Genomic DNA, 13,111 nt, shown 5'->3' on the forward strand with positions numbered 1-13,111 from the left:
CGTCGCAATCAGCCGCACGCGTCATGACGAGTCCGCGTCCTTACCCCTGTCCGTCTTTTAGTCTTTGTAAGCACATCACGTCGCATCGCCGATCCATCTCCGACGGCAGTTAGCGCAGTACTTCACGAGTGATTGCATCATTTGCCATCGAGAACGTTTGCTACTGCGGGGGGCAGCTGCACACTAATCCACTACTTGTATACAGTACATCTAGAACCAAGCTCATAAAGCTACTACCATCATCTGACAAACCTCGACTTCACGCATAAGTACGTCACCCCGCCCACCCTTCCAGCATCACAACACAGTACTCACAAATCTCCAGATATCTACAACAACCGCCAAAATTTCCTTCCTGCGTCACTTCTTCACGCGCGCCCCCTCGCCCGCCACAATGTCCGCCACAAAGACCAAGGTCCAGTCCATCATCGACGAGAACCCCGTCGCCGTCTTCTCCAAGTCGTACTGCCCATACTGCCGCCAGGCCAAGCAGCTGCTGAGCGACAGCGGCGCAAAGTTCTACGCCATTGAGTTGGACCAAGTCGGTACGTGATAGCTGCGAAACGGTGTATCGAAGAACAACAGCTAACAGGCGCATAGACGATGGCTCAGCCATTCAGTCCACCCTTGGCGAAATGACCGGCCAGACCACCGTCCCCAACATCTTCATCGCCCAGAAGCACATTGGTGGAAACAGCGATTTGCAGGCCAAGAAGGGTCAGCTCAACAACCTGCTCAAGGATGCTGGTGCCGTCTGAATGCCTACCATAAGAGAGAAGCTGTAGCTACTCCTCGATAGCTGGTCACATAACAAAATGAATGATCTACATCACACACCGTGCACCTCATAATAACGCCAAAGTATGCATTGAAAATCTGCCAGGAATGATTCTAACTGGGTAATCTTTGTGGTTTATTGCTAGTGAGCCCAACTACTAGCCTCACTCAAGTCTCGTAAAACAAAGCTCGAAGCTACACCTACAGGGCTTGCGGCTTGGGTTCTTCCTTCATCCCCAGACTGTTGTCCTGCAGTCTTTCCAGATCATTAACCATCGTTGATGCTATTCATGATGTCATTCTCCACATTCAAGAACACGGGCGAAGCTGGATCTTCTAAGTCTGCATCGCGTCCGTGAAACCTTGTGCGGCCGTCGTCGCAAAGTATCGTACATCCACATCGTCATCTTGCTGGAGCTTTTCGAGGTTCGGCAGAATGCTCTTTGTAATGACATCTGTAGCCTTCTGGCAGCCCTGGCCAGGTGTGCCAGCCTTCTCCAGAGCGATGACGGTACCCTGCTCAGGCAGCTGCTTGAGTGTGTTGATGAGCTGGCCATATGACTTTGCGACGTTGAAGCGAATGTTGGGGATGTCGTCGTTGACCAGCTTGTCCATCATGGGAATGATGGATTGTTCGATAACATCCAGACTGAGAGCGGGTGCGAGTGTTGACACGGCAAAGCAAGTCGTCATTCGGTAGAGGTAGTTGGGGTGCTGGCCCATAGCCATGACCTTGGGAACAATAGCGTCGTTGGCCCACTCTACACCGAAGACCTCCGTAAGCTTCTTCAAGTTCTGAGTGGATGCCTCACGGATCGAGAAAACTGTGTCGCCCAACCAGCTCATGCACAGGCTGCTGAGCTTCTCATCGAAGAATTGTACACCGAGTTGTGAGGCGAGGAGGGGAACGTATTCGATGATGGCAAGACGTACGCGCCATTGCTTGTCCTCGGCGAGTTGGACGATCGCGGGGAGGAGAGACTGCGAGAGGAGCTCGATGCCGATGACGTTGTTGACAGACTCGAGCTTGGAGATGATGTTTAGGCGGACGTCGGGGAACTCATCCTTGAGCATCTGGAGGAACATGGGAAGGAGATGCGAGATGGTCCTGACTCGTGTTAGCAGGTAAGCACGTGGTCACGCGCAGTCGCAACTTACTCTTCCTTTCCAAGAATGGGAGCGAGCCCACTGATCTGGGTGCCAAGTGCGGCGCGCACATGCTGTGATTGATCGGAGACCAGCTCCTCTATGCTGGGCATGACCTCGTGCAGGAGGGTCTCACGCTCCAAAAGCGCACAGAAGCCTGGTAATGGTCAGCCTGTGTGTCGCGCTTTTGCTGCATGTAACGTACCTGGAATTTGTCCTGCGATGGCGCTGCGGACCTCAGCCTCGGTATCCTTGAGGAGCTTGACAAATGCGGGTACAAGGTCTCGGTTGACAACCTCGTCGTCGACGGCTTTTGCAATCTGTACCCGTTAGCGCATGCCCTCTCTCGCTACAAGCCAAACGCACCTTCTCAAATCGGTCCGCCACCATGTATCGCACCCTCCAGCTCTTGTCCTCGAATAGGCTCCGTAGCGCAGTCAGCAGGACACCGTGGCTCGACTGCTGCTCCTTGGGTACTGCTTCGGCGATGGCAATGAGGATGTCGACAGTCAAGAGACGGACGCTGTCCTGGTCATCGGCGGCGAGGTGCTGGAAAAGAGGAATCATTTCTTCAATGACAATAGATGGCGGCATCGCCTTGATGAACTTGGCGAGGTTATTGGCCGCCTGTCTCCGGACCATGGGGGTATCATCGTGCACTAGCTGGCCGTAGTGCTGCCTGAGGGCTTCTTGTGAGGGTGGTGTAGCGCGAGTGTAGGGGGTCTGGTAGAGTCCAGTCGCGGAGATCTTCGACGTGAACCAGTCGGCTTTTGATAGGCGCAAGACGAGGGGTATGAAGTTCTCTTCAATCTGCTGCTGCGACAGCTCTTCGCAGATCTTGTTGAGCGATTCGACAGCCTGCACGTGTTAGCTGGCGGCCGGGCTGAGGCAATTGTTGCGCGCACCTTCTCTCTGACAAGAGGCTCCTCTATGGCTGCAAGGTTCTCGAGAGGCGACAAAAGCACGTGTGCATGCTCTGGGCCGCCCACATACTCGACAAACTTGCCAAGTTCCTCGCTCAATGCTGTGAGAACCTCGTCTTCATCCTCGACCGACTCTGGATACTGCCGTTAGCCAGTCAACACGTGACGCAGGCGCCAGCCAGGCTCTTACCATCGAGAAAGGGTATGAGTTCCTCTCGTGTCCGCTCGGCGCCGAGGGCGAGGGCAATTGTGTTCAGTCGGTGGATGGCGTTGAGGCGGAGGATAACGTCGTCGTGCTTCAGCTCGTCGATGAGCACGGCGATGGGGTAAAGCTCGTCGTTTTGATTTGCGTCCATGGTTCAGTGTCTGGGGCGGGTTAAGTTTATGAGGGCGCAGTAGGGAGCTCGAAACGCGGGCGTGGTGTTGACGTACCTGGTTGTTGGCGAGGAAGCGAAGAGGGGTGTCAGGGCGCTGAAGGACCAGTCCGAGCTTTTCAGCCACAGGTGCGCCACACTTGCAGATGAGAAGGTACCGGAGGGAAGATGGAACCTGTGTCAGATGGAGATATGGTGTTTAGCTTTTGATTGAGAATTTGGCCCTTTGATCAAAAGTGCTACTGTTTTCGTGCATTTCGAATTGGGAGCGTTATTTGACACCTGCCTTTTCCGCTAGTGCGCCACACCTTGGCTCCATCTGAGGAAAGCACGATGCCGTGACTACAGATCTCTTAGCGACATCCACCCACGCAGCTTACGATGTACTTAGCATCCCACTTTACGAAATGCGTCAGGGCTCGCGCATACACACAGAGCCGCGATAGCGCGTGCCGAATGTCTTGTGACATCGTCTAGCGCCTTCCGCTCGCCAAGGCCCTGAGAAGGACCGTTCTACTAGCAAAACGACTTGCTGCCCTTTTGTCTCTTCAACTCTCGGACGAGGAATTTGGATCGGCTCACGATGGACGACGAACACCAACAGAGGCGTGTTGGAAACCAAGGCGCTGCCAAACCGAACGCGACCGAGGACGAACCACTGCTTGGCCGTTCTTCGTCCTCATCACAGGCGTCCCAGCAACTGCCCAAACAGCTTACTACACGTCACGCGTTCGCCGTTCTTGTCACTCTCCAAATCGGCTCAGGAATCTTTGCGTCGCCAGCTCAGGTCGATAGCAATGTACCATCGCCCGGGGCTGCTCTCCTTGTGTGGGTCCTTGGTGGGCTGTTATCATGGGCAGGAGCAGCATCCTTCGCTGAGCTTGGTGCCGCGCTGCCATTGAATGGCGGAATGCAGGAGTATCTGCGCCATATTTATGGTGATACTGCGGCCTTTCTGATGGCATGGGTGTACATCCTGGGTGTGAAGCCGTCGTCAATGGCTATTCAAAGCATCGTCATCGCTGAGTCTATAGGCTCCGTCACGTCCAGTACTGGCGAGTTACCCGACACGAAGATTCTCAAGCTCATGGCTGCCATGGCCTTTATCTCCATGGTGCTGCTCAACTCCATCAATACCCGATTTACAATGCGACTGAGCGAGTCATTCACAGTCTTCAAGCTGTCCACAGTGGGGCTGATCGTCTTGAGCGGCATGGTAGCTGTGGCTGCACATCTGATCAATGCGAACTCTTCGTTTTCCGGGCCGTCCGACTGGTACTCCCGCAACTGGTTCCAGACTAGATCGACAGTGTCGGATGGCCAGACCATCGATTGGGTTTCCATGGGGACCTGGGACCGTTACGGTCACTACTGTGCAGCGATTTACGGAGGACTATGGGCATACGATGGATGGGATAACGTGAGTGTATGGCCTTACTGACTCAACAGTGTGGTCTGACAGTGTGTTCTAGGCCAACATCGTAGCAAGCGAAATCCGCGATCCAGGTCGTGCGCTTCCAAAAGCGATCAAAGCTGCAATGATCGTCGTTCTCAGTTCATTCGAACTCGTCAACGTCGCTTACTACATCCTTGTACCATGGGATAAACTGAGCAGCAACAACGCGGTAGCTGTCGCTGCTGCCACCTCTCTTTTGGGCAGACCTGCAGGTATTCTCGTTACTACCCTTGTCGCCATATCTTGCGCAGGGTCTATTACGAGCAATGTCTTCTCAGTAGGCAGACTAACAATTGCTGCATCGCAACGTCATGTACGTGTTCCTGTACGGAATGCATGTGAGAGATATACTAACGTCGTACCCCGACATGCAGTACATACCTGCAGTGTTCAGCAAGCGAGGACTGCCGATGACGCAGAGGGCTGAAGCAGAGAACAGCATTTTATCCAACCTTGACGCCCCAATGTAAGCCACTCGGGAACCCAGGGTCTGCCAAGACACTGACACGCGTTACAGCTATGCCAACTGTTTAGCCCTGGTCGTTACCCTTGCCTACATACTGGCAGGTAGTTTTCGGGCACTTTTGACTTTCGTTGGGATGGCTGAATGGGTCTTCTACGTAAGCACAGTGGCTGGGCTACTTATACTTCGTCGCCGAGAACCGGAGTTGGACCGACCCTATCGTCCGTTCGTCGTCCTTCCCATCATCTTCGTTATTGTCGGTACTCTGGTGATCCTGCGATCTGCTCTCTTTGCACCGGTGCAGAGTGGAGTTTTGGTGGGACTTCTCGTAGCCGGCGCTCTGATCAGCCGATTACGGAGCATCCAAAGCTCATGAAGATCGACCGACGAATCTGGAATCTACAACGCATGCACCCGCAGGATTCTGCGCCCGGTTTCCAAAGACCTTGAACGGTGTTGCGCCTGCAGCATGGTTCTCTCGCTCAGCTGTCTAAGTATAGCCGGACCAATCTCTCTGATCTAGACGGTGGCAAAGCACAAAGTTCGATTGATCCACCAGCCCTCATGGCTCGGGTAAGATGGATGTGGAGCTGACATATGGAACCGATGCGCTAAGCAAGGTTTAATTACCTAGCCCAACGGCAGGCTACCTTCCCCGCAACTTAATTCTGACTTCGGTGCCGGCATCAAGCATGATTGATCCACATGCTGTCAATTTTACTCTGCTAACTCTGTTTGTGCCTGCCAGTCACTCATCTAACACTATATCCGGTGCCGCATCCGACCCTTTGGTAGTACTACCTCGAGTTGCCCTGGCGCCGGGTCATGCGGGTTACCCAATCAGACACATATGGCTAATACGGCGCCATATACGTACAATGGTCGACGTCCGTCTTTGCCGGACATCAGCACTATGACGAAGCCTTAAGGCGAACGAATATACTTTTCGTAACGAGGCATGATCCCGAGACCCACGAGGCGACAAGACCCGACCGTACGCTTGCGTTGTGACAGCAAACCACACCGTACCTTGCAGGACGATACCCATCTCCCAAGATCGGGTCCCAGAGCGCTTCTCGATGCGGAGGCTGTCTATCTTAATCAGCATCCACACAACCCGTATTGCTGCATCTGATGCATGAAGACGCGGTATAATGAGCAAAAACTCATCACTCATTTTATCCACTCGCCGTTGGTAAGCAAAGAAATTTCCCAATTAGTGATGTGACAGATGTCACAAACTTACTTTCGGGTCACGATGCTGCAACTACACTAGCTAGTGGGTCATCAGCGTGAGGGTTCACAACACACGCTCACGCCTAAACGCATCGATCCCCGGTCCATCGCCCTGCTCGCTCCTTGTAGAGCGTCGATCGTGACTCAGGACGTCCAGAGTACGAGCAAGCGACATCGTTTGGAGTTGCGGGGAAGCTCTTGGGCATCGCGTAGCTGCATGTCTTACAGCACATGCAAAGAATGTATGGCAATTCCGAGGAAGATCAAGGAAAACCATACCTCCTCGGGCCACTGGGTAAAGAACCTTTATCGATTTTATTGAGGAATGCAGAGCCTCGTCGTTGGCATTGGTGGAGGTCCAGTGTTTTCTTATTGCTCTGCAGATGGTTTTGGGAAGCAAAGAGCCGAGACGGGACTCGGAGTGTCGTACAGCGTCCTGCTGCGACCTTGCAAGGCACATTCCACGTTCAATGAACCGGGGACGAGAACAACCGCAATTTAGGATACGAGAAGACGGACGGAGATACTCCTCGGCACTACTCAGTCCGCCAAGCGAACGGGCCTCGAAGTAATGTCAACGAAGAAGTATAAAGAAGGCAGACTCTGGACTTCAAGTTGAGCATCCACAGCATCAAGCATCATCTCAGCTTCTTACCTTCACTTCCACCAACTCTTCACTCTCTACCAACCAAACAACTTCCAACCATCAACATGCGCTTCTCCATCCTCGCCTTCATTGCCGGTGCCGCCGCCGCTCCCTTCGCCTCCACTGGAACAGAGCCCGTCTGCCCCGATGGCCTCTACAACAGCCCCCAGTGCTGTGCCACTGACGTTCTTGGTGTTGTCGGCTTGAACTGCGCAGTTCGTAAGTCTTTGCCTTCCATTCCTTCCACTCATACACGCATTCATGCTAACGTTGCCATCCAGCCGCCACCACTCCCACCAGCACCACTGGCTTCATCGCCGGCTGCGCTGCCGCTGGCAACCAAGCCAAGTGCTGCACCATCCCCGTTGCCGGCCAGGCTGTTTTGTGCCAGGACGTTAGCCCCGGTGCCGGCGCCCCCGGTGGCGGATCTCCCCCCGCTACCACTCCCTCTCCTGCTCCTGCTCCTCCTGCCGAGAGCCCTGCTGTGCCCTCCGGTTGCCCTCATTACTAGATCAAGTAGTTGGCGGTGAATCAGTGGGAAATTGATGGTTGAGGCGAGTAAACGTGGAGCCAAAGTGGAAGACATAGGGGAAAGCACACATATAGCTGTAGTCATCGTCAATACAATCTGCAGTTGTAGTACCAGTCTTACATTCCAATTCTCGCATTTTGATTGATTTGATAATATGTGACGCTGCTGCATCGTGACGCAGCGTGTACTATGGTGGTTGATGGTTGTCGTGGAATGCGGGGAAATGAAGATCGCGCTGGGCGGGTGAATCTCCCGGCGCACTGCGACCGTTTCGAAAGGGGAAAGTGGGTCCTTGGCACGGACCAATGCGTCCAAGGTGATCGCGATTTTGCGCTCTCGTCCGTCCCTCCACCAGCGTTGCTGCTTTCTGTTCACATCTCCTCGTACGTCGCGCCCACGCTATGCCATGACTGTTTTAAAATAACTCCAAGACGTGCACACAAACGCATGGCGACTTCATTTCAATCTCTTCGACGTGCAGCCTCGTCAGCCTTGCCAAACCTAACAGCCACCACGTGTCAAAACCATCCGAGCGTCGCAAACACAGTTTTGTTCATTCCAGAACATCACATGGAAGGACTCCAGCTGGAGCTAGGGGCTACGTAGCGCACCGCCAGCATGTTGGTGGCTGCTGACGTGAATATTCGCCTTGTGTTGTCTTCTCGCCCTCAGGATCCGTGCATCACGCTTGATTGGGTGAAACCATAGCTGAAGCTGAAGCTCTCCAGGCCCCGCGCACCAACGCAGTAGGACTGTGCCCACAGAGTCACCGCCTGAGAGACAATTTATGCCATTGAACCATGGCTTACAAGGTCTTTCTAGTCTCTTTGCCAATTGCAAGCTCAGCTTTGTACCTCGCGTATCTACACGCAACCCTCTCCCAGAAGGTGCAATGCCGAACGACGCCTTACCTCCAGGACAAGTCCATACCCATTCCTAGCATCGCTCAAACAAGCCCGGAAGACTGCATCGTTCATCATGAGTGTGCGCGCAAGACGGTCGCTAGAGAGTCTCTGGGAGGTTCAAGACCAGAAGAGCTGCTGGTGCCGTTCCTCCGACACAATGGCTATCTTCTCCACGCATCCTCCTGCATGGGGTATCTGGCATATGATCAAAGACGCTAAAGATAGAGAATCCTTCCACGCAGCATACATCCGCTCCCTCCGATTTACACCTGGAGACCGCGTCTCCGGGGTTTACGTGGTGTCTTCTCGAGACAGACTATGAAGAGTGTGAACCTGCAGGAAATGACGCTCGGTCATGCTACAGTGGGAAGGTACGATGCGACGTTGCCTTGGCACGGCACGAATGCTGTTTATTCGACCACACCTTCCAACTCAAGGCACCAATGTTACCTAGAATACAATCAAAACTAGCCCGATACATCCGTATTGGAAGTGTGTGGCAGGGGCCAAGGACGATTGATAGGCTGCGAGCTGTTTCGCCCCAACACACGTGGGTAAGCTGCATCAACCGCCCCCATTTTCGGTTCCTGATGTGGTCGCACCTACCTGCAGCGACATATGCATAATCTGGGACTTCTTCCGTGGAGCCTCCTTCATCCTGAAGTTTTGGTCGTACCTGATACCCATTACCATCAGATCGTCAATCATGTCAGGTAGCCTCGAGGTCGCCGCGGGGATCTTCGCGATCATCGGCGTAGCCGATGTTGTTGTACGAATGGGAAGGGAGGTTCATGGATTCCTACGCGACATCGCAGGTGCGCCAGAAGAGATCGATAGACTTTGTACTACCGTCAAAGAGACTGCGCTACTGGCCGAAACTGTGAAACAGCTTCTCGATACCGTGGCTTGTCGGAAACAACCCAACGCGACGAATCACATGGTAGCGCTTTTCGAATCTGCACTCAAAAGCTTGCAACGCGAATTACAAAACTTGAGGATACTAAGCGCGAGATTTAGGAGTGGCGGCAAGACATGGAGCAGGGTGAAGTACGTTCTGGATGAGCGCAAGATCAGCAAGATGTTTAACAATCTGGAACGATCGAAAAATCTACTAGCAAACTCTTTGCATGTTGCAAGCAGGTAAGCATGTAGTCATATCATTGAATGACGTTGTTTTGACCAGGCTCCTAGGCAAAGATCAGACGATCAACACCTGGAGCTACTGCAAAGGCACGACACGAACCAAGCCACGTTGATTCAAGGACAACAACTTCTGGGACGTATGTCGGTCCATCACTACCAGGAAACAAAACGGACGTCGAAGGTCTTTGCAATCACCCACCAGGAGCAAGTGAGAGAGCATCGAAAGACTCGCGAAGTCTTATCAGAAAAGATCGGCGATGCCATAGCCGCTGAGTTTGAGAAGTATCGCATCCCTCGCACTCAGAGATGGATGAGAAATATCTTCTTCTTTGGTGAACGTCGTGACATGATCATGGCCTATCTACTTCTCGTCAAACCGCATCTAGAGGCAGCATTCAGGAATCTGCTGACCGATGGTATTGAACGGTTTTCACCTCACTATGTCGATTGGTTACGATACGAGTTCGACTACCTTGTAGCATCAGCATCGCAAGAAGAAGCGACAAGACACCGCGGATCTTCCGCAGCCTCTTTCGACCGTTGGCACTACTCTGAGGAGACAATGCCACATCATTATAGGGCATCTGAGCGTGCTATTGAAGAGTCAAACACCAGTTCGGATACTCCGGAAGCAGACTACGCAAACCTCTATCTCAGCGCGCCGGTAATCGCGGGCCAAAGGGCATATACACAAACTACTCCCTTCGGTAGTCTACGCATACAGTCTCCTCGACGAGCGGTCAAAGCCAAGTTCAAACGTCCAAACAACGAGGCCAGTTTCACGTTCACTTGTGGTATTGGCCAGTCGGTCCACGCCATTCACGCCCACTTCCTTCGTAACGCAGCTAATGCGTCGAATCCAGGGCTCTGCGCTCAACTCAGTGTATTCACATTGGCTGAGTCTGAGACGCATTACAACAAGCTTTTTGCATCTGCTGGCGTCGAGGAGATCGATGATGCATTACGGAGAGGCGTCATCTCTCCATATGAGATTAACCGTGAAGGAAGAAATCTATGTCTATATGTAAGTTTTTACCTAAGGGTCTCTAATACAGTGATGAGGAAGCTGACTTGCATAATTTAGTATGCTGCAGAGAACACACGGGTAGATCTGCTCGACTATTTGGCAACCCAAGGTATCGGAGTATCGAACCTGAAGTAAGCAGCTCCAATACCCTGCAGCAACCTTTCCCTAACGTACACCAGTCACGATGTCAGCATAGTCGCGGGTCTCTTCGTGCGCTCTATAGTCGACGATGACCGGGCCCCGTTCGAGAAGACCGTCGATTATATTATCCCCCAGGTTTACGAGTCATCTTCATTCCTCTTTGAGACAACAATGGACATGCTATTCTGGGATTACTACCAAGGAAGACCCCGTTCTCTACTGCGGCAACAAATCCAACGATTGCAGGAAGAGGGTCTTATCTCTGACTCTGTACTGATGAATGACGACCCGTGGGACTGGCCCTCAGTATCGAGCATCATGGCTCCACTCTTCGAAGTCGACGCTGCCTACATCAACACGATTGGTAGTCTTGGCCGTAACAGATTACAGCGTTCCTACCGCGTCATACACTATGGAAGTAGTCTAGGAGACCCGGCCGCAGCCGAAGAAATCGCCACCGCGTTAATAAGAGCGGGTGTCGATGTACATCATCGTGATCACGACGGCTTGACGCCGAGTATGTATGCTAAGCGCTGTGGCGCATGGGATCGATGGTGTAGGGCGCTTACGAAGAATGGGCTACGCGTTGAAGATGTAGTAAGAGAAGAGGATGCGAATTGGCTTTTGGATGAAGGTTGGAGGGATGTCATGATAGAAAAGCATGGGGAACTGGCGGTCACGGGGTAACGGGGTAGTTATCATCACCTCTCAATCCTAAGGAAATGGTATCGCAACGACGATATATAGCAGGCAGGTCCATAGTGTTGTCAGTCGCATGTCTGAAGTGAAGGAAACTCGTAGTATGGATGTTACACAGCGCATGAGGTGATGCAAAAGCGAGCCAAAAACAAGGCACATTTTTGCTCAAGTTCAAAGCACCACGTGCGCTGTCAAACATGTTAACCCGTACCTCAGCGCAACCCAATCCGGCCTAACTTATTATCCCGAAAATACACCCTTCCCACAGTTCCCAGCGGATGCAAAGATGGGCTCTAAAGTAGCACCTGCAAACAGAGTGATCGCCAAATTGTCTCGACTGCACGTCCCCGTCTTCAGTGTCACCAGGCGGCACTGCCCCCCATAGAAGCCAGTGAAGCCACAACCAGTGCTTGTTATACAAGCAACGCAGCAGTCATATGGCGAGGCCGCGTTCGCCAAGATGAGCTCAAAATTTTCTGTGATAGTGCCTGCGCGGATGGTCTGTCCGTTTATTGTGCCCACAATGTTGTTTGGGGAGCAGGCGGCGTAGAACGTCGCGGCGGGGGCTTCGGCGACGATTGTGGTGGTTGAGGTGGTTGTCGTGAAGACTGATATGGTGGAGGTGGAGGTCACTTCCGTAAATAATGTGACAGTGTTGGTAACGACTGCGTTGGGAACGAAGTCAGTGATGGTTGCTGTTGCAGTGCTGGTAATGCTGTTGGTGGAAGTCGGTGTAGGAGCAGTGATGGTCGTCGTCTTCTTCGCAGTGACCGTGCTGGTCTTTGTAGTTATGACGGCGACAATGCCTCCGCAGTTGACGTTGACCGGGTACTGCGTCGGTCCGCCTCTGAACCCGTTCTTCGTCCCTCGTGCTTGTTCGGCAACGGGGTTTTTCTTCTCGATTTGCAATGACTTGCGCTTCTTCATGGAGTTGGGGATCGTTGACTGAATCGGAGTGAAGCCGGCAGGTGCTGCAATGGTTGTAGTCGAGGTAGTTGTGCTAATAACTGTGCTGATGACCGAAGAGGTGATGGTTGTCGTCGTCTCCTCAACCGCAGTGGTTGTACTGACGAATGTTTCCGTGACAGTATCAGTGATCTGAGGTACAGTCGTCGTCTGGGTATCTGTAACAACGTCCGTTACAGTATCCGTGACTGGTGCTGGAGTAACAGTCGTGGAAGGCGTGCTGGTGATCCATAGTTTCGCCACCAGAGGGATAGTCAGATACCGCGAAGTGGTGGGAACTGCGTTCTTCGCGGTGGGCCCGAGTTTTGTTTTACAAACATTCAACACGGTTTTAGTGCTGAAGATGTCGGTTCCCAGCGCGAGATCTGAACTCGCGCAGACCAAAAGAACAAGAGTAGTTAGCTTCATGGTGAGGAAAGATGCTTGAATGTGTGATCTTCAAGCAGAAGGAGATGGTGAAGACCTGGAAAAAGTGCGTCTTTGCATGCATCTAAGTACTGCAGTATACCACATCCCAGTATGACTACCGGTATTCTCGCCGTCTCTAGCATTGCTGGAACCCTAGAGTTTTCCATGTCTAGTGATATGCCAGCAAGCCACCGCACAAACTGGGTCATACTTAGCGTGATTCAGTTCAACGTGGCATGTCTCTAGTAGACCTCTATCCAAAAAGGGCA

At 52.7% G+C, this 13,111-nt stretch overlaps 6 protein-coding genes across 6 annotated transcripts; 4 read left to right on the forward strand and 2 right to left on the reverse strand.

Annotated features, from left to right (window-relative positions):
- Positions 1-394: 394 nt before the first annotated feature.
- Positions 395-758, forward strand: J4E88_000174 (uncharacterized protein; the record flags this gene model as incomplete). Its single annotated transcript, XM_049393854.1, has 2 exons — positions 395-545; positions 601-758. 2 exons carry the CDS (start codon positions 395-397, stop codon positions 756-758), a joined length of 309 nt encoding a protein of 102 aa, XP_049259683.1.
- Positions 759-1,113: 355 nt separating this feature from the next.
- PAA1_1 (Polyamine N-acetyltransferase 1) lies at positions 1,114-3,202 on the reverse strand (the record flags this gene model as incomplete). The annotated part of the gene is made up of 6 exons (XM_049393855.1): positions 1,114-1,885; positions 1,936-2,080; positions 2,129-2,243; positions 2,290-2,781; positions 2,829-2,980; positions 3,037-3,202. 6 exons carry the CDS (start codon positions 3,200-3,202, stop codon positions 1,114-1,116), a joined length of 1,842 nt encoding a protein of 613 aa, XP_049259684.1.
- Positions 3,203-3,803: 601 nt separating this feature from the next.
- Positions 3,804-5,515, forward strand: J4E88_000176 (uncharacterized protein; the record flags this gene model as incomplete). The annotated part of the gene is made up of 4 exons (XM_049393856.1): positions 3,804-4,640; positions 4,693-4,989; positions 5,051-5,142; positions 5,194-5,515. The coding sequence occupies 4 exons, from the start codon at positions 3,804-3,806 to the stop codon at positions 5,513-5,515; spliced, it is 1,548 nt and encodes a 515-aa protein (XP_049259685.1).
- A 1,571-nt stretch (positions 5,516-7,086) lies between these two features.
- Positions 7,087-7,532, forward strand: J4E88_000177 (uncharacterized protein; the record flags this gene model as incomplete). The annotated part of the gene is made up of 2 exons (XM_049393857.1): positions 7,087-7,240; positions 7,303-7,532. 2 exons carry the CDS (start codon positions 7,087-7,089, stop codon positions 7,530-7,532), a joined length of 384 nt encoding a protein of 127 aa, XP_049259686.1.
- A 1,632-nt stretch (positions 7,533-9,164) lies between these two features.
- J4E88_000178 (uncharacterized protein) lies at positions 9,165-11,456 on the forward strand (the record flags this gene model as incomplete). Its single annotated transcript, XM_049393858.1, has 4 exons — positions 9,165-9,598; positions 9,650-10,625; positions 10,686-10,759; positions 10,808-11,456. 4 exons carry the CDS (start codon positions 9,165-9,167, stop codon positions 11,454-11,456), a joined length of 2,133 nt encoding a protein of 710 aa, XP_049259687.1.
- Positions 11,457-11,708: 252 nt separating this feature from the next.
- J4E88_000179 (uncharacterized protein) lies at positions 11,709-12,842 on the reverse strand (the record flags this gene model as incomplete). The annotated part of the gene is made up of 1 exon (XM_049393859.1): positions 11,709-12,842. The coding sequence occupies one exon, from the start codon at positions 12,840-12,842 to the stop codon at positions 11,709-11,711; it is 1,134 nt and encodes a 377-aa protein (XP_049259688.1).
- Positions 12,843-13,111: the final 269 nt, after the last annotated feature.

Source organism: Alternaria novae-zelandiae (assembly GCF_023758075.1).
Source record: "Alternaria novae-zelandiae strain BMP 2774 chromosome Unknown scaffold_1, whole genome shotgun sequence".
In the NCBI taxonomy this organism is placed as follows: Eukaryota; Fungi; Ascomycota; class Dothideomycetes; order Pleosporales; family Pleosporaceae; genus Alternaria; species Alternaria novae-zelandiae.